This window comes from Lineus longissimus, chromosome 2 (assembly GCF_910592395.1).
Source record: "Lineus longissimus chromosome 2, tnLinLong1.2, whole genome shotgun sequence".
Classification (NCBI taxonomy): Eukaryota; Metazoa; Nemertea; class Pilidiophora; order Heteronemertea; family Lineidae; genus Lineus; species Lineus longissimus.
Genome location: NC_088309.1, coordinates 1572584 through 1592577, shown reverse-complemented (window position 1 = coordinate 1592577; position 19994 = coordinate 1572584). Strand labels below are relative to the sequence as shown.

The 19994-nt window shown below is 43.8% G+C and overlaps 2 protein-coding genes across 3 annotated transcripts in view; one reads left to right on the top strand and one right to left on the bottom strand.

Annotated features, from left to right (window-relative positions):
• LOC135500665 (acetylcholine receptor subunit beta-like 1) overlaps window positions 1-19994 on the top strand; it is a 102717-nt gene that overhangs the window by 39962 nt on the left and 42761 nt on the right. The window contains exon 1 of one of the 2 annotated variants that reach the window (XM_064792282.1): window positions 19488-19946. The exons of the other annotated variant lie outside the window; for it this stretch is intronic. Within the exon in view, the coding sequence (XP_064648352.1) occupies window positions 19898-19946 (49 nt within the window). The 5' untranslated portion in view covers window positions 19488-19897. Of the gene's footprint in view, window positions 1-19487; window positions 19947-19994 lie in introns of those variants that run through there. 2 annotated transcript variants of the gene reach the window in all.
• LOC135500682 (uncharacterized) lies at window positions 15347-17737 on the bottom strand. Its single transcript, XM_064792293.1, has 3 exons — window positions 17320-17737; window positions 16027-16189; window positions 15347-15911 (listed from the first exon to the last, which is right to left on the bottom strand). The coding sequence occupies exons 1-3, from the start codon at window positions 17459-17461 to the stop codon at window positions 15365-15367; spliced, it is 852 nt and encodes a 283-aa protein (XP_064648363.1). The 5' UTR covers window positions 17462-17737; the 3' UTR covers window positions 15347-15364.

Genomic DNA, 19994 nt, shown 5'->3' with positions numbered 1-19994 from the left:
AAATCACATGAACGAATTAGTCATAGTTAGCCTCCTTCACTGTGATCTGTTGCTGGGACAACAGGAAGACGGAAAGGCAATCATCTATTTTCTTTGTTCACAATTATTGGAAACCAAAGCGATATAATTTAGCTCTTATTGGATGACACTGATGTCTACAGCACCTTCACATGTTATAAGGTTTGCTTCTACAACAGGCAGCTGATGCGTGGTAAACCACAGAGATGGTTAATTTCGATGCAGGCTATTTGCCCGGCAATCTTAGCTTACCACAATGACTTGAAAAAGCAAAGCAGCAAAACAGCGACGGAAAATGGACAGTAAGTGGATTCATGCCTTGCTTTTGGGTTGACTTGAAGCACCAGTGAAATGATACAAACAGCTTCAAAGAGCCGTCTCCTCATTCGCTCTCTCCCTGCCTTGACACAAAAAGTGCATAGCACCCACAGCCAAACAGCAAATGAGTGGCACGATCATACATCGATTGAATCTCTCTGTGAAGTAGCTTGGGTGGCAAAGAATGCCGAAGATCATGCATCATCCATGGACACCGACCACAGAACAAATATGCACGGGCTAGCGTGTACATGTTCAAGACTGATTACACACAATTTATCAAGTGATGTGCCAGTGCGTCAGCGATCCGCTCGGTCGATGGACGGGGACCAAGCAAGGTCAAAGATCATAGGGATCCGGCCTTAAACGGATCCATATTAAATTTCCGGGTTTAATCTATATGATTGAAAATTTCCTCGATATTCTAACGGAGGCGGTAATGAGAAAATTCAAGTCAAGTCAATATTGATTATCTTTGAGCGTAATTGATTTGGATTGTGAAATTGTGTTGGAATTTTAATTTGAAATTCATTTTCAAATTCAGATGCTATCGCTATAGTTAGAGTTGTGTTTCGATTGAAATAGTTACCGTACCAGGTCTTACCAGTTAAGCTTACTGATAACTGCTGCTAAGCAGCACATTTGCTTAGTATCATAACATTGTAAGTAACAGACTCTATCTATCTCTATCTATGTATCACATTTATATAGCGCCCTTATCAGTCCTATATTGGGCCGTTCAAAGGCGCTTAACAAAAACAGAGTCTCTATAAGAAGTATATAGTCTTTGACAACAATAAACAATTCTAATGTTCGTAATGTTGTTGAAAAAGGTGGGTCTTCAGGAGTGTCTTAAAAGTTGTGATGGAGTCCGCATTTCGAATATTACTAGGGAGGTCATTCCAGAGTGCTGCTGCGGCACACTGGACGACATAGCAACGACATAACAACGTTCCAAACGTAATATAAAGAGCGGGTTAACATACTGGTTAAGATGTTGTCGATCATGGGTTTAAACCACGGTTTGGACGGCACTTTGTACAGATATCGAGATGCAGCAGCTCCTTCACCACCTACATATAAAGTGCTCCAGCTCTGTCGATACTATACAATTGTTACGACCGGGTTTGTGAAAAGCTTTAAGAACGATTCTGGCCAGTGAAAAGCACCGACTACAATTATCATATTGGTGTCGAAAATATAACGCCTTACTGCTTGGTATACCCACCGTCTTCGCTGACTGTAGTTCATAGCTATTTTCTCGGTGTACTTTATCGGGGACAATGATGGATGTCAAACGATATTACTTAGCGGATACTGCATCATCCCAACCGATTGCTTTATCGAGGAAGAAAAAGACCCGATACGACCGCCCCTACGGACAGATCTAATTTACTTGATGTACGGTTGGTCCTGGCAAACTTCACGGCGGCATCGCATCCGTAGTTTTTGCCCATCAGTTCAGTATTTTCTTCACAAATAATGTCATCACAAATTGATTAATACCAAACATGGAAAGCGCAATTGATCAACGGTATTGCCAATAAGCAGCAGTGTACAGTCTCCGTGAACGATCGATGACTTGGCACATTGTGTCCTCTTGTTTTATCTGATCTTAATGAAAGGTCGTCTGTTCTATAAAGCAATGCTTCTCATTCCGTCTTCAAATACTAAACTCGGACACCTTTCCAAATGTGACGTTGATTACTATTTACTCTCCTTCGTGCAAGTTTTGGTGCAGCTGCAAAGAATACTAATGTTGCAGGCTTGTATAGAGTAAGCGTTGTGGTCAAGGACATCCCTGGGGGGAATTAGCATGGTTTTGGCACGTGTTCGATTTAAGAAAAAGTCATAAAAACTCCAGACTGAAGTTCTCAATTTGTGGCTACCCGCAGGCAAACAGGGACCTGTGTTGATCCTTGCTAGTCTTACTTAACACAGCTGAAAACCCAAGCATTACTCAAATACGCCTAAATTGTAAACTTGCCTAGAAAAACGTAAAACAATATCATGAGCTTTGCTTTTAAGTCCACAACCTCTGATACCATTACGCTAACCGGGGATCAATGTGCCCTCTTGCGTTTTTCTGTGGGTCAATTACCAGGAAGCAGTTTCAAAGATACGTTTGCAGACCCATTTGCTTTATCGATCGTAGGCTACTTGCTGCATCTGCTTTGATCCCTTGAAGTTGCCAGAGGGGCGGAACGTTTCGCTTGTTATCTATATTCCGTGTGAGGCTAAACATCATTAGGTACGGCTTAACATACCTTTGCGGAATCAAAGATGATTGAGAAGAAGAATATGTATATTTGCAGACTTTTCTTTTGTATTGCTTTCATTTCATGTCACCTTTTTAGGATCTCGTAAAATAATGATAAAGCAAAGAATCTTTGTGGCAATCACCAACATCCAATGGAAGGTACACTACATTGTCCTTTTTATTTTGCCATAGGTTGTTTCTCAAACACGGAGTTCATTTTTGATGGTGCTTTCTAAGAAGCAATTGCTCAAAAGGACCAGGCATATAACGAAAGGAATGTGCATCTGGCGTAGAATGAACTTCAGATCCTGTTCCCCACGATTTCATGCGCGACATTGTCGCTGTCTACGAATAAGATTGGACGGCACAAATGATCAAAACGAGAATGGTTAGTATGCATTAGATAGTACGCAATCATGACCCTCGACTGAGCAAGGGATTGATTGCTGTGATACGGTTAATTAGCCACCACACCTGAGTCTACCCATACCAACAGTATCTTCGGCAAAGTCCAGGGCCATCGTTTCATGAGGAATCTTAAGTTCGTTTTGGCGAAACTATTGAGTCAAACCTCGCCAACTTGAGTCATGAGTACAGCAAACGCCCAAGTATGGTAGCTACCGTAGCTTTCAGGCAATCAGCATGGTGCTGCCGAACCCGTGACGTCATTGCCACAATATCAACATGGTTTTAGCATCCTGAGAGAATTGCCAGTGTAAATCATGACGGTTATTGATCGTTCAATTGAAAACCTGAAGGATCGAAACGTGTGCGTCGATATTATTCCCATCTGAGATTAAGCGTCCTATAGTTTGATACATTCATCCTTTGGGAACCCATGGACGCGACACATATAGGCCTCAATAATGATTCTGGCATTTCCAAACTGTTTCTGATCTATCGATCCTGGCTGACAGGCCAGATAAGCAGAATGTTACACTACGCTCTGCTTATAGTGTCGTTAGTGCAGAAATGTCCGAACAGAAAGCCCTAAACATTGATAGCGGTCTTGTAGCGTATTTGGTATCAAAGAGTGTCTCCAAGTCTTGCTGGTCATACGACATGGAGATAGTGCAACTCTTATTCTACAGATGAGGTGCTCATGAAAAGCGCTTTTTTCTGTATGATATGATATGATATGAAATTAACTTTTATATAGCGCCTTTCCCACTGCATACAATGTTCAAAAGCGCTCATCACACTCCAAAATGTTCTTGGAATAGGACAGTTTTCAAGTTCTTTTTGAAAGTGTTCGAGTCAATTTCTTTCCTCAAGTCATGAGCTAGCGCGTTCCACATTCTGTATGGACATCGCACTGCTTTTATTTGTGTGCTTTCTGCTGTATAAGTACTGTAGTTAGGATCAGTGATGATCTGTCACTGGTATGGTCGCAAAATGAGTACAAAAGATTGGTTCCTTCAAAGAACCTCCCCATCTTCATCCTTTGTAAGCGGAAACAATCCTTCCGACTACGTCCTATATTTAGACTACATTAATCGTTTGCAATCATCCGGCTGATCCTGGCCGATGATATCGATTTCAAATATGACCCTACCAATGTATCCGCTGTTCGCAAATGACGTTACTTACATATACCATAAAGCTGAAGATGCTTCCGACAATGTCTCTCATTAGTCAGTGTCGTCGCAGTGACAATGTCGTTAACAATATTCTTTCGGAACAAGCTGAATGAACACGGTCACAGTACTTACATCACATTTATCATTAGCAGACGGTTTCTCTGTTCTTATCACTTAGAGAACGTTATCTATTGTTCTGGATGCGACTGACGACGCCACACCTGAGTGGAGTCGTGTCGTCGCAATGAAAATGTTCTGACTTTGTCCATTAGGTGCTGAATCTTGCTGATATATTGTGACAAACACACTTTTCTCATTCAAGGTTAACCATTTTTGTTGAGAAACATCCGAAATACTGCCCTGTAATCATGCAGCAAAATCCAATTAAGGTATACATAAGGCATTAAAGAAGGGTTTGTTATAAAGGGCGGATCCACTCTCTTGTTGTAAAAGCAAACTCGAGATGAAACTGGCGAATGCAGAGATCTCCAATCAGTTTCTCGAGATCAGTTCTCATCGGGTTTGAGATAAATATTTACGGAGTAAGTAGCACGGTTTGTTGGTGTGTGTTCAATTAGGCATCTTCTCTGTGCCATTTGATCCCTGAATCGATAGTATCACGCATAGTCTTCAGCAGCGAGTCCTCGGCCAAGGCTAAGGACGATTGGAGAGCGTGTAACTTGTCAAGTTGTCAGAGATACTCTCGTAGCTTTCTTTTGGCAGTTTGGTGTAAAGTGGCCATATCAAAACTGATCAGCTGACTCCGGTAATATCGTTTGGCCTGGACAATGGCAGTATCAAGCGGAGGGATGCGTAGCAGTAAGGGTAGATTTCTGTACTCGCTTACATCTTGTTACTGTTCTCATTGCTTTTGTAAAAAGAGTAGCAAATCTGGTATAAGCAGGCATACTAAGGCGTTCTCCTTGTCGCATTGACTGGTAGTAGATGAGCGTTGAAACGGTGGGTCCTCATTCAAATCATCAACAAGAAAATTAATCACAACACGAAATCCCACTGTTATCTCACTTAAAATGAATGTCTTTGATCAAATAACGATTTTCTCTAGGAGTTGGCCTGTTGGCCTATTGAATTGATCGGTTATAGCACTTTTCGTGATGGATTGCGTCAATCAGGCTAGTGACAGTTATACTAAATGTTTATTGGTATATCTAGCATCCGTAGATTTGCCCTGTCAGTTTGACGAGGCGTTTATTGTATTATTGCTTCTAGTTGATGGGCGTACTTTGAGTGACTGATGGGCAATAGTGAAGTGCATTATATTGATAGACAAACTGACACTCACTTGAGCTCATTGACAAGTTTTCTTTCTTCCTGGCTTATGATGAGTTACTTCTGGATCCAGTGTCCGTGGCATCTCTGAGACACATTCGATGTTAGAATAGAAATTACAGTCAAACATCACAGAATATCTCTCCGTAGTAACTCAGTTGGCCCTCTGATGATTCGAGTTCAGAACATGCCCATTGGTTATTATGGCCGGTTTGCCTCGGCCTATCGAAGGAGCAGATATTGGATCGAGATCTGATAATCACAGCAACCAAAAACATACTTTTGGGGAATATTTATGCAGTCAAAAAGAGAGTGGTTGCTTCGGAAGTACATGTATCTATGTTGAGGCTACTGGCTTCGTGATCGACCACTGTTATGACCAGTGGAATTAGAGTTCAAAGTACCACATTTTAAAACCAATTACTGGTATCGATAGAGAAGCAATACTCATTGATCGACCCAAACATGCCAAATGACGCTTGATATGGCGATATAAGTATGAGCGGATCGTTAAAGGATATCATTTACTCTGATAACACTGACTGTAATGATGACAAAACGCCCATCGAGCTATCAACAAGCTATCTTAAATAACCATCCATAGTTAATTGAGGAAAATGATAGCTCGATCGACGCCTCCCCTAGGCTATGTTGAATGAGTGGTAGTGGAATTGTAAATCACTTTACGGAAATGGGAAGTCGTGCTATGGGTAAAAGTGTGGCTATAGGTTTCCTAACGGTGTTTTATTACAGTAGAAAATGTTTAACAAACCTTATCTTGATAATGTACCCATCACGCCATAGTGCATGTAGTAGTTGCAAGTAACAAATCGTGGTCAGAGCGCAAAACTATGGTGTTCAACCTTCACTTCGTTTTGAGAAAGAGCCATTTTAAAGACTTAATCTGATTGGACACTGAGTTGTTCCACATGTGGAATGACAAACTAAGGCCTGTGTACACTGGACACATTTTAAGTTGATAGAGTGTTCTTCGGTCATTTTTGGTGACAAATTATTTTTTTCTCAAAATTGTCACTATTATTATCATGATAGTTTTGCCATGTGATCAGCCCGCGAAATACTCCGCGTGTTCTTCTGACAGGACTTCAAGAAGGTGATGCAGCTTAATATGTTGCAGCAGACCACTATTGCTTCCATTAGCATCTACAACGGATTGCATATTTTGCCAGGATGGCAACCCCAGCGAACCCGACCCCTTACCGAACCAAATAAATCAGCACATCATGCCTAAGCTACCATTTCTATTTCCCTCGACTCGAATACGCCTCGCAACTTCATCAGCTAATTAAATGCAAATTGAATCGTGTACCTTGAGGGATGGTAGGACGATGGGAAAACAAGGGGCCTCATTCCGCAATGTGATGGTTCATTGAATAGCTCATTGTTTGCTTCGTCACCAAGCAATCATATCGGATTCCACAAGGATGCCCATGTTGACTAATTCACTCACCCTTTCCTGTGTCTTCTCTCTGACGGTCGACTCAAGGCAGGATGCACTTGGAAAGTGTAGGCTGTTGACTAATTCACTCACCCTTTCCTGTGTCTTCCCACTGACGGTCTACTCTCAGGATGCACTTGGAAAGTGTAGGCTGTCGACTACTTCAGTCACCCTTTCTTGTCTTCCCACTGACGGTCTACTCTCAGGATGCACTTGGATAGTGTAGGCTGTCGACTACTTCAGTACCCTTTCATTTCTTCCCTCTGACGGTCTACTCTCAGGATGCACTTGGAGAGTGTGGGCTGTCGACTACTTCAGTCAACCCTTCTTGTCTTCCCTCTGACGGTCTACTCTCAGGATGCACTTGGAGAGTGGGGGCTGTCGACTACTTCAGTCAACCTTTCTTGTCTTCCCTCTGACGGTCTACTCTCAGGATGCACTTGGAAAGTGTGGGCTGTCGACTACTTCAGTCAACCTTTCTTGTCTTTTCGCTGACGGTCTACTCTCAGGATGCACTTGGAGAGTGTAGGCTGTCGACTACTTCAGTACCCTTTCATTTCTTCCCTCTGACGGTCTACTCTCAGGATGCACTTGGAGAGTGTGGGCTGTCGACTACTTCAGTCAACCTTTCTTGTCTTCCCTCTGACGGTCTACTCTCAGGATGCACTTGGAGAGTGTGGGCTGTCGACTACTTCAGTCAACCTTTCTTGTCTTCCCTCTGACGGTCTACTCTCAGGATGCACTTGGAGAGTGTGGGCTGTCGACTACTTCAGCACCCTTTCTTTTCTTCCCTCTGACGGTCTACTCTCAGGATGCACTTGGAGAGTGTGGGCTGTCGACTACTTCAGTCACCCTTCATTGTCGTCCCTCTGAGGGTTTACTCTCAGGATGCCCTTGGAAAGTGTAGGCTGTCGACTACTTCAGTCAACCCTTCTTGTCTTCCCTCTGACGGTTTACTCTCAGGATACACTTGGAGATTGTGGGCTGTCGACTACTTCAGTCACCCTTCATTGTCGTCCCTCTGAGGGTTTACTCTCAGGATGCCCTTGGAAAGTGTAGGCTGTCGACTACTTCAGTCAACCCTTCTTGTCGTCCCTCTGACGGTTTACTCTCAGGATACACTTGGAGAATGTGGGCTGTCGACTACTTCAGTCACCCTTCATTGTCGTCCCTCTGAGGGTTTACTCTCAGGATGCCCTTGGAAAGTGTAGGCTGTCGACTACTTCAGTCAACCTTTCTTGTCTTCCCACTGACGGTCTACTCTCAGGATGCACTTGGAGAGTGGGGGCTGTCGACTACTTCAGTCACCCTTCATTGTCGTCCCTCTGAGGGTTTACTCCCAGGATGCACTTGGAGAGTGTAGGCTGTCGACTACTTCAGTACCCTTTCTTTTCTTCCCTCTGACGGTCTACTCTCAGGATGCACTTGGAGAGTGTGGGCTGTCGACTACTTCAGGCATCCTTCATTGTCGTCCCTCTGACGGTCTACTCTCAGCATGCACTTGGAAAGTGTAGGCTGTCGACTACTTCAGTCAACCTTTCTTGTCTTCCCACTGACGGTCTACTCTCAGGATGCACTTGGAAAGTGTAGGCTGTCGACTACTTCAGTCAACCTTTCTTGTCTTTTCGCTGACGGTCTACTCTCAGGATGCACTTGGAGAGTGTGGGCTGTCGACTACTTCAGTCAACCTTTCTTGTCTTCTCGCTGGCGGTCTACTCTCAGGATGCACTTGGAAAGTGTGGGCTGTCGACTACTTCAGTCAACCTTTCTTGTCTTCTCGCTGACGGTCTACTCTCAGGATGCACTTGGAGAGTGTGGGCTGTCGACTACTTCAGTCAACCTTTCTTGTCTTCCCTCTGACGGTCTACTCTCAGCATGCACTTGGAAAGTGTAGGCTGTCGACTACTTCAGTCACCCTTTCATTTCTTCCCTCTGACGGTCTACTCTCAGGATGCACTTGGAGAGTGTGGGCTGTCGACTACTTCAGTCAACATTTCTTGTCTTTCCTCTGACGGTCTACTATCAGGATGCACTTGGAGAGTGTGGGCTGTCGACTACTTCAGGCATCTTTCATTGTCGTCCCTCTGAGGGTTTACTCCCAGGATGAACTTGGAGAGTGTGGGCTGTCGACTACTCCAGTCAACCTTTCTTGTCTTCTCTCTGACGGTCGACTCAAGGCAGAATGCACTTGGAAAGTGTAGGCTGTCGACTACTTCAGTCACCCTTTCATTTCTTCCCTCTGACGGTCTACTCTCAGGATGCACTTGGAGAGTGTGGGCTGTCGACTACTTCAGTCAACCTTTCTTGTCTTCCCTCTGACGGTCTTCTCTCAGGATGCACTTGGAAAGTGTAGGCTGTCGACTACTTCAGTCACCCTTTCATTTCTTCCCTCTGACGGTCTACTCTCAGGATGCACTTGGAGAGTGTGGGCTGTCGACTACTTCAGTCAACCCTTCTTGTCTTCCCTCTGACGGTCTTCTCTCAGGATGCACTTGGAAAGTGTAGGCTGTCGACTACTTCAGTCACCCTTTCATTTCTTCCCTCTGACGGTCTACTCTCAGGATGCACTTGGAGAGTGTGGGCTGTCGACTACTTCAGTCAACCTTTCTTGTCTTCCCTCTGACGGTCTTCTCTCAGGATGCACTTGGAAAGTGTAGGCTGTCGACTACTTCAGTCACCCTTTCATTTCTTCCCTCTGACGGTCTACTCTCAGGATGCACTTGGAGAGTGTGGGCTGTCGACTACTTCAGTCAACCCTTCTTGTCTTCCCTCTGACGGTCTTCTCTCAGGATGCACTTGGAAAGTGTAGGCTGTCGACTACTTCAGTCACCCTTTCATTTCTTCCCTCTGACGGTCTACTCTCAGGATGCACTTGGAGAGTGTGGGCTGTCGACTACTTCAGTCAACCCTTCTTGTCTTCTCTCTGACGGTCGACTCAAGGCAGAATGCACTTGGAAAGTGTAGGCTGTCGACTACTCCAGTCACCCTTTCTTGTCTTCCCACTGACGGTCTACTCTCAGGATGCACTTGGAAAGTGTAGGCTGTCGACTACTTCAGTCACCCTTTCTTGTCTTCCCACTGACGGTCTACTCTCAGGATGCACTTGGAGAGTGTGGGCTGTCGACTACTTCAGTCACCCTTTCTTGTCTTCCCACTGACGGTCTACTCTCAGGATGCACTTGGAAAGTGTAGGCTGTCGACTACTTCAGTCAACCTTTCTTGTCTTCCCTCTGACGGTCGACTCAAGGCAGCATGCACTTGGAAAGTGTAGGCTGTCGACTACTTCAGTCACCCTTTCATTTCTTCCCTCTGACGGTCTACTCTCAGGATGCACTTGGAGAGTGTGGGCTGTCGACTACTTCAGTACCCTTTCTTTTCTTCCCTCTGACGGTCTACTCTCAGGATGCACTTGGAGAGTGTAGGCTGTCGACTACTTCAGTCAACCCTTTCTTTTCTTCCCTCTGACGGTCTACTCTCAGGATGCACTTGGAGAGTGGGGGCTGTCGACTACTTCAGTCAACCTTTCTTGTCTTTTCGCTGACGGTCTACTCTCAGGATGCACTTGGAGAGTGTGGGCTGTCGACTACTTGAGTACCCTTTCTTGTCTTCCCACTGACGGTCTACTCTCAGGATGCACTTGGAGAGTGTGGGCTGTCGACTACTTCAGTCAACCTTTCTTGTCTTTTCGCTGACGGTCTACTCTCAGGATGCACTTGGATAGTGTGGGCTGTCGACTACTTCAGTCAACCTTTCTTGTCTTTTCGCTGACGGTCTACTCTCAGGATGCACTTGGAGAGTGTGGGCTGTCGACTACTTCAGTCAACCTTTCTTGTCTTCCCACTGACGGTCTACTCTCAGGATGCACTTGGAGAGTGTAGGCTGTCGACTACTTCAGTCACCCTTTCTTGTCTTCTCGCTGACGGTCTACTCTCAGGATGCACTTGGAGAGTGTAGGCTGTCGACTACTTCAGTCACCCTTTCTTGTCTTCCCTCTGACGGTCTACTCTCAGGATGCACTTGGAGAGTGTGGGCTGTCGACTACTTCAGTCACCCTTTCTTGTCTTCCCACTGACGGTCTACTCTCAGGATGCACTTGGAGAGTGTGGGCTGTCGACTACTTCAGTCAACCTTTCTTGTCTTCCCACTGACGGTCTACTCTCAGGATGCACTTGGAGAGTGTGGGCTGTCGACTACTTCAGTCAACCTTTCTTTTCTTCCCTCTGACGGTCTACTCTCAGGATGCACTTGGAGAGTGTGGGCTGTCGACTACTTCAGTCACCCTTTCTTGTCTTCCCACTGACGGTCTACTCTCAGGATGCACTTGAATAGTGTAGGCTGTCGACTACTTCAGTCACCCTTTCTTGTCTTCCCACTGACGGTCTACTCTCAGGATGCACTTGGAGAGTGTGGGCTGTCGACTACTCCAGTCAACCTTTCTTGTCTTCCCACTGACGGTCTACTCTCAGCAAGGTCTGGTGTTTGTTCACACCCAGACTGTTCTGCTATACTGTGGATAAGACAACGGCTAGTCCGTGTTTTCAGCCGTTGGATATTGATGACACCCTACCTTAAAGCGACGGACAGGGAGAGATTTGTCCATAATCTGGTCACCAGTATAACCAGAGGTTAGCCGTATAAGTAGCCTTCGGCTACTGGAGGAGGTATAGATGTCCAGGTGTACAACAAACAGTCCAGTAATTGGTATACTGCCCGGTACACCAAGACTACTGGCGTATTAGTGCTAACATCAAAACAGCGACTATATACTGGTTGTTGCCGGCCGTAGGCGTGTTGGGTAGACGAGTGGACGTAATCTGGTCACTAGAATGACCACGGTTTGCGGTTGCTCTTGGCGAGATAGATATATTAACAAGGTGTACAACAACTAGTACAATATTTGATAAACAATCAATTGGTTGTTCAGGCTTCTCCAGAACGTACTGTCGTAGTGATGATTTCCAGATAGTACTGCTGTTTGGTGTGTGCTCTCTTTTTGGCTGTTGCCGTTATTTGTGACATCCGCAAATTGATCAAAGGCTAGCGTACATAACACGGTCGCCATAATGTCCCTGTTTACCTTCGCCTTTGGTAAGGGCGGCGGTGATTGGAATACTACCCGATGAATCAAAAATAACTTGACCGTCGCTCCGTTGAATAATGACTGGATGCTTGAATTATTGGAACATCGGTGATAAAATAATGCTCTTCCAATATTTTCAACCTTTCTTGCTTTCTTTGAATACTCGACGGATACTCTGAACTTACGTATGTTTTCGACAGACGTCTTTACCTCAGTCTGCAGTACAGCTTCTGCACACACATTTCGCCTCACTTCGCTTCTCTTAGCTCTACTTCCGCCTGTTAGTAAAAAAATGTACTGATCGATAAAGGTGATGTGTAGAACGGCATGTGAGAAGGACCCGCCTCGTCATTTAATGGAGCTGTTTCTTTGATCTCCTCGTTCGTCGTGATGAGAGGTAGTTAATCCTTGATTGCTTTGTGGTTGCACATTGACTGCAGTCAATTAACTTGATGATGACTCGCGATCAAACGGTTCGTTTAGAATTATTCTTAATCCAAGGTTGAATCTCAGCTGCGGTGGAATTGCTTCAACTTGTTGCAGTACATGGTCATGAAAAGCAATGCTAATTATCAAATAATATAGATTTGAATCATACGCATGCTAGTGGATGGTACTCTGGCGCATTGGCGAGAAAACATTAAATACTGACTGATAAGTTTAGAACATTGAACAGATTTGAGGTGAATGTTCAGAGCTGTCCGAAAATTGACGCCCAGTCTTGATGGCCAATATTTTTAAGAGAAAAAGGTTTTCAGTTATTGTCGATTTTCACAAATCGGAATTTCACTGACATAAACAGTAATAGAGTAGTGTATCGCGTATCACTTCTGAGAAACCAGTCTTAGTGGCTATTTCACACTGAAGTTCGTTCATGTATCAACAACAAACAACTGTGTTAGAAAGACCAAAAAACGTTTCTGAGGAAATGTCAAGTGTGCACAAGTAGTGTGCTTTATACTTCTAAAAACGTATCAATCACCGCAGTGTGTATCGAAGAAATGAGATCAACAAACGTATGTGGAGCTAATATTTGACATGTTGGATTCCGAAATTGATTGGAGGACTGCGGCAATACTCCTAGCAACCCTGTTGACCAGTCGGATGAGCTGGCCAGCGTGGCTACTGCGGCTGGCAGCTCGATTTATAAGTCTATGATTCTCAATGGAGGATCTCTTTTTTTCGCCGCTTAAGCTCCGACATGCACATGACTAATATGGTCAAAGATCCTAACAATATAGTGATGCTTCGGTTCAGTGCTTTTCTTTGGCATTCTGCGAGTCGCAGCTGTGACATATCTTACTTCTGTGTGTGTTGCACTGTAGTTCCTAATTAGTGACCAACGACATCGCAGCTGGTCAGAAGGCCATTAATACTATTTTTCTCTTAATCAACATGAGCAGGGCTAGAAAAGCAGCGCTGTTGTATTGTGACCTTCCTAATGTCCGTTTGAAGCAATACACGCTTAAGCTTGCATGAAGATCTCAATATGCGTGTTAAGTGTTATGATATTGGGGCATTTTCTTCTCAACATTCAACATGTAAATTGCCAAATCAATGGTCGAGTCTGAAAGCAATATGGTGTCATACACTTCCTGTCCAATAGGCTTCAGCATTCTTGAGGTACATGTAATGGCAATACATTCTAAACTCATCCTCGATTTTATCCGCTAATTTCGTTCTCAGTACATTTTAGGTCAAGTTTAACAAGATTCACTAGCTGGTCACGTCGATTTGCTTGAAGTATCAGGGATCCAATCCCAATAACAGGCTCTTTTTGGCCAAGCTCATAGTTTAGTGTTTACCTCACGTACAACTCATTTATGCAGTAGAAATGAGTTCTGGCCGAGAGGTCAGATTACAAAATGACAGTTTCAGATTGATCCCGCTATTTCCATGACGTTTAGCAATGAAATTTACGTTGCCTTTAAGGATCTTGGTCTTGAAAATGTTCCATTTCTTGTTTGGTTTCCACTTTCCTTTCTTATCATATACATGTAAGCTTATTAGTATCGACTGCTTATTTGTTTTGAACATCTTGTTGGTCAAGGTTAAACGAACTTCGCGACAGGGTTTTGATATATTTCATTTACTCCCACCGGTACCTTTAGCTTCCCAAGTTCTATTGATTTTGAGAGACAGATGATAGATTTATTCCTCGATCTCTCCCCACGGTAAGCTAAATGTGTTAGTATCAGGAGTGCAGTTTACGAAAGCATACAAACATTGTAATCACAGTCCAGAGGGTGAGCGTGACCGGTTCAGCGGACAAATTACATTAAGCCAAATGCCAATTGGATAATCCAATCAGTTTGAATCAATTCCCAAAGATCGAGACAAATTCAACTTTATTTGTTGTTTGATCTGATTTGTGAGCTCAGGCGCTAGGATGTCGTCACACGATTCTAAACAGAGTTATCAGATAAATCGAAAGATACGGGAAGCTTGTAAACGTCGTATAGAATGTTCTTTTCGCTGATTTATTGAGAAGTGTGGAATTTCGGTTGTTGGAGAAACGGACAGCTATGAGCACACAGATGTAAATGTAAATGTATGTTGTAAATGATGTAAATGTATGTTGGATCATATCCTAGATTTCTTTTGTTCTTAACAGGAAATCAGTGGTCTTGTGCAGTTCAAGACGCTGAAATACTTCTGAAAATATGCGATTTGTTGCACTACATACACCATACTAAGTACATTAAATTTATGCAGGACACGGGACTTGGGAGTAATCATTGTCTGGCCTGCTTGTAGCCAAAGCCCTTAAGGCCCGTCTCCATTAGAGCGTTTTTGCGCTCGCCGAAAAACGACGCGTTTCTGCGCGTCGTTTTGCGCAGCGGTGGTAATTCTTGGAAGGGGTCTCCATTATCGCGTTTCTTAAGAGCGTTATTCGCGCGTATAAAAAGTGACATGGGCTTGGTCCGGGAACATTCAGTCAAGCCTGGTTCATGGTGAGAGCCACAGTAAACTACAAAAATGCCCGCTTGGTCGTCTGATTCCTCAGATTCTGATATCGAGGTGTTAACCCTTTACCTTTATGACGGACGAAGGAAGAGGAAACGAAGACATCAGTACTGGGTGCATCCCATCTTGAAGGAAAGAGCAGTATATGGTGAATACCATCATCTTGTGAAGAAACTGTTTGGGTATGAGGACAAGTTTTTCCTGTACTTTCGAATGATGCCTGAACATTTCAACTTGCTTTTGGATAACGTAAAGGGCTACATAACGAAGGAATACACGGCATTCAGGAGGCCGATTGGACCTGAGGAACGACTAGCAATATGTTTTAGGTAAGAAAGTAATTTTCATCAAATTTTTAATCAATTGTTGTTCCATACAAACATTTCTGGAAGTTACATTAAATTTGGAGCATTCCAATTTGTCGAATTGCTTGATTGTTGTTGCATCTGGCCCATACCCATGCACGAACCAACATTGGAGAAGCCGGTCGAGGTGGATGGGTTACCCTGGATATGCTGGGATGCTTGGTTGCCACTGCTCCCGTAGATTACATGCATTTCGGCCTCATGCACTAAACCATGAATTTTGAACATGATGCTGGATCTAATTTGTGGCGGAAACTTTTTGATACTCGCAATCATTGATTTCATAAAGTCAGAAATATTTTCATCCTCATCCGGTTGTTTTGGCTTCTTTTCATTCTTGCTTTTGATGTAAGAAACTATGGCGTCATCCACCTCAGATGCTGGTTTTGAAGCCTTTTTCTTTTGTTGGCATCTGGGTTTTGGTGCAGCGAATGTTTCTGGTTGTTTGTCATTGTATTCCGATGAGGTTCCATCACCCAACTCGAGTTCGTCTTCGGCATTGCTATTATCAATCGGAATATCATCGCCTGCTTCAATTGTATCTGTATCAAGGTCCTCAAGATTGCCAGAAGACCTGCAATACAAAGAAATATATTATCAAGGAGCTGAGCTACATGTATAACATTTCCTTGACATATCCTATTGTGCTATCATACATTGTAATGTGATTGAAATTTTTTTTTACGTACTTGCGGTTCTCCATATGTGGCCTCAGGAACTCCAACATCTTTGCATACTTGTATTCCTTCTTGGGTTTCGTCCTGCCCTGACCACTTTTCGGTATGGGAATGGCATCTAAATATTTCCTAATAGCGTCGCGGACACTCTTCCACTTCGTCTTCGCAAGTCCAACTTGAACGTTATAAAAAGAAATTATTGTTAAAACATTTTTTACTATCATGATTTCAGGTTCCTCGCCACCGGGGATTCGTACAAGACCATTGCCTTCAGCTACTACGTTGGAGTACATACCGTATCGAAAATTATTCAGGAAACGTGCCAGGCTATTTGGGATGCTCTGCAGCCAATGTATATGCCACAACCAAACAGAGCGCAATGGGAAGACATAGCAGATGGGTTTGGACGCAAATGGCAATTTCCCTGTTGCCTGGGAGCGATGGATGGCAAGCACGTACAGATTTTTGCACCAGCAAATTCTGGGACTTTGTACTTTAATTACAAGAAAACCTTTTCTGTGGTACTGCTTGCACTTGTTGACTGGAACTATTGCTTCACAGTCATTGACGTCGGCAGCTGCGGTTCAAATAGTGATGGGGGAATCTTCAAAAGGAGTACCCTTGGTAAGAAGCTGATGAATGGGACCCTCGAGATCCCAGCTAACAAATGCCTTCCTGGGGCAGAACAACGAGTCGAACCAGTTCCACACGTCGTGGTAGGGGATGAGGCATTTCCGGCTATGGAAAACCTCCTTCGCCCTTTCCCTGGAAAGAACTTAAGGGACGATCAAAGAATTTTCAATTATCGGCTTTCCAGGGCCAGAAGGATATCAGAAAATGCCTTCGGTATCCTTGCTAATCGGTGGAGGCTCTACCATCGGAAAATTCCTTTGAGCGCTGAAAGTGTTGATATTGTTGTGAAGGCCACTTGTGTATTGCACAACATGTTACAGAACAGGGGTGTTCCAGTTCCTGTCAGACCAGTTACGAATGATGTCACGCCTGACGAAGAGGATACGTGTGATGGAATCCTGAACGATTTGGAAAAATCTGGCCATCGGCAAAAGAAAGATGCTCTCATGGTCCGAGAAGCGTACAAGGACTACTTTAGTTCTAGAGCTGGGGCAGTTGGCAAAACCAAGTGTGTTTCGGGGAGGACTAGAAAGTTGGCGACCACTAGAGACTGAAAGCTGCAAACCTCCAAGGTGGGGGTCCATGGTCTGGTGGGGGTGGTACACGGACTGAGTGGGGCGGGGCTCTCAACTTCTGTTAAATCAATATGCTTCAAAATAAACTTGAACTTACCTGTTAAATTAGCTTTATCACCAATTTGCTTCCATACCCTTTCTTTCCTTTCAGTATCTTTGAATTCGGCTAGGGACTTATCATATATCATTGGGTGCTTTTCGATCTCAAAAATGAGTCTTTCTATCAAGTCACCTGGCATGATGCTCCCTACAACCACAACTGCACAGTCCGAGTGCTTTCAGGGGGCAATGCACGGAATAAAGTGGATATGACTGAATTTATGTGTCAAATGACCGCCGAGTAAATACGCTTTGAATGCTATTTTTGCATTCTTATTTAATCCGCCGGCGGTGTCCGTCGAGCAGAAATTGATTAAGTTATCCGCTACGCTCTTGTGGATAGGGGTAAAGGAAAATCAATTAGAGCAATCGAAGCGGATTTCCGCGCGTATAATCGCGTCGTCGTGCGACGCGCAAAAACGCTCTAATGGAGACGGGCCTTTAGACCTGCAAGTCACGGCGTTTTCTGTCTATTTGTGGGAGTAATTGGAACAGCACACTGGTGGATCCAGCCACTCTCGACTGATGGAGCAAGACACCCTCGGTACAAGCAATCAGACTAAATGGTCCTTACTGATGGCGCACGTTGACAGAGGAATCATGCACTGATTTATAAGTTAAACGCCAGCCCACGAAGCGTTCTTTTCATCGCCAGATTGGTTAATACATTGGATGTTTTACTGCGCTAACTGTGTGCTCAATGACTATAGACATCGAGGTAATAGAGCTGCAGGATGATGACGGCGTGATTTTTCATTTAGTAGACGGGGTTATCCACCTCAGAATTATCTACTTGTCGATATGAAACATATAAGAGTATGCTCTGAGCTGCTCCAAATTGTCCTCAATTACATAGAGCCTTGTTAGCCTCGTCGCTGCTGGCTATCACTCAAAAGCCCTGGTTCAATTTCTGGATGACCGGCGTTGCTTTCCTGCTCTTGAGAGTCCTCCGAATGGGGCTTAACACCTGTCTCTGATCAACGCCGGGGAAGAGGAAGTCCTCAAATGGGTAATAATGCCTGGACAGTATAGGTAACCAAATCCATTAGTTAACTGCTAACGCCAGTATTTCAACGACTTATATAGGCCATTCACGGTTTGCTGACTTGGGGTGTCAAAATGCCACTACAGAGAGAACTTGTAACCGTCCAACACCAACTATTCATGCCCTTGCATATAAATGCACCGAAAGAAACCTACCTACAAAAGTGTTGATCAGTGCAGGAGATTTGCCACCGTCATGACTTAAGTAAACACTTTCAAACGGTTTGGTTTGACGTTTCCATGACAGCGAAGCGGCCAACAGTATTTTTCGTTTTTCTTCGATGTAATTATTGGTATGGCTTTCACCGTGTTAAAGCGCTCGCGATTTATGTCACAGTGATAAATATCTCTGTGATGAAGAGGAAAGGATCGCTTGTCTGCTGGTTGGACATGGTTGGGGTTGATATTGATGGCAGGTTGCTGCAGTCGCTGACTTCTATTCCAGGCACCGGCGATGACCACCGATGCTCTCAGTTTATACCAACTGATACGATTGATGTATGTTGAATTGTTTGCGAGGCGGTTCATCCACAAACCTTTTCTTTCAGTTTGATTGAAAAATTACGTTCCATTTAAAATAGTGATAACGAGCGCAATGAACAGTTGAAAAATACAATGCAATGCCTTTTCAAATGTATTCATAGGTTGAAAAAAAGCCCTGTAGAAGAGTTTACCTGGATGATATGTAGCCAACGATGAACCTGATGCGCATCATCACCTTTGGAAGTCTTAAAACAATTGCAACTTTCGCTCTAAGAACTTCTCAAGACAGGTGCTAATGAACGTGTAAATTGCTTCCAAGAGCAAGCAAGATAAGCAATATGGGTTTCAAAATGAGAGCATGGTGATTACAAGCAACGGTTTACAAATACTACCTGTAACGATTTACCTTGATCGCCTATGGAGCTTGTAATTCGTACCCCGAACCACCTGGGTGACCTTTTCCTTTCTCTGCAGTCGTCACAAGAAACTATAAAAGTTTAAGGAAACTAGCTGAAGCCGTTGTTGGATATTCTGCACGGTCACCTCAACATATACGTACTATCGTTTTGACAAACACTACTTCTCTCATTGATGCATTTGATGAGTTTAATTTTAAAGAAAATGCTTCTGTACTTTTTCATCTTTTTTGAACTTAACAAACTTAATATGATTATTTGAGTCTTCCACCATGGACTTCAACGTTGTTTTACGCTATTGGTGAAGGTATTGTCGAAGAAAACCTTCAATCTGTGTTTAAGTGTATATTGGTCTTGTTCAGGAGAAAAGGGAATGTTATGGTGATGCCAGCAGGGAATACTCCGTTTGAACTTTTTGCAAAGTGGGAGTCAGAATAAATACAAAAACACGTGTTTCAGGATTAAATATGAGGATATATAGGACCTATTGATATTTTAACGAATAGGTCGTAATGGGTTGGCGGAGATGAAGGAGATGTTATTTCTCTTAGTTTGGTTCAAAGCGGCTCGAATTTAGATGGTGTATATGTCTTGTCGAGCCTTGATACCACTACGATTCTATCACCTGTAATTATGCGGATCTTTTGGGTCGTATTCGGGATCGCCATAACGCATATAATAGGTAAGTAACGTTAGAACATATATACAATGTACACAGAAAGCAAGCCGT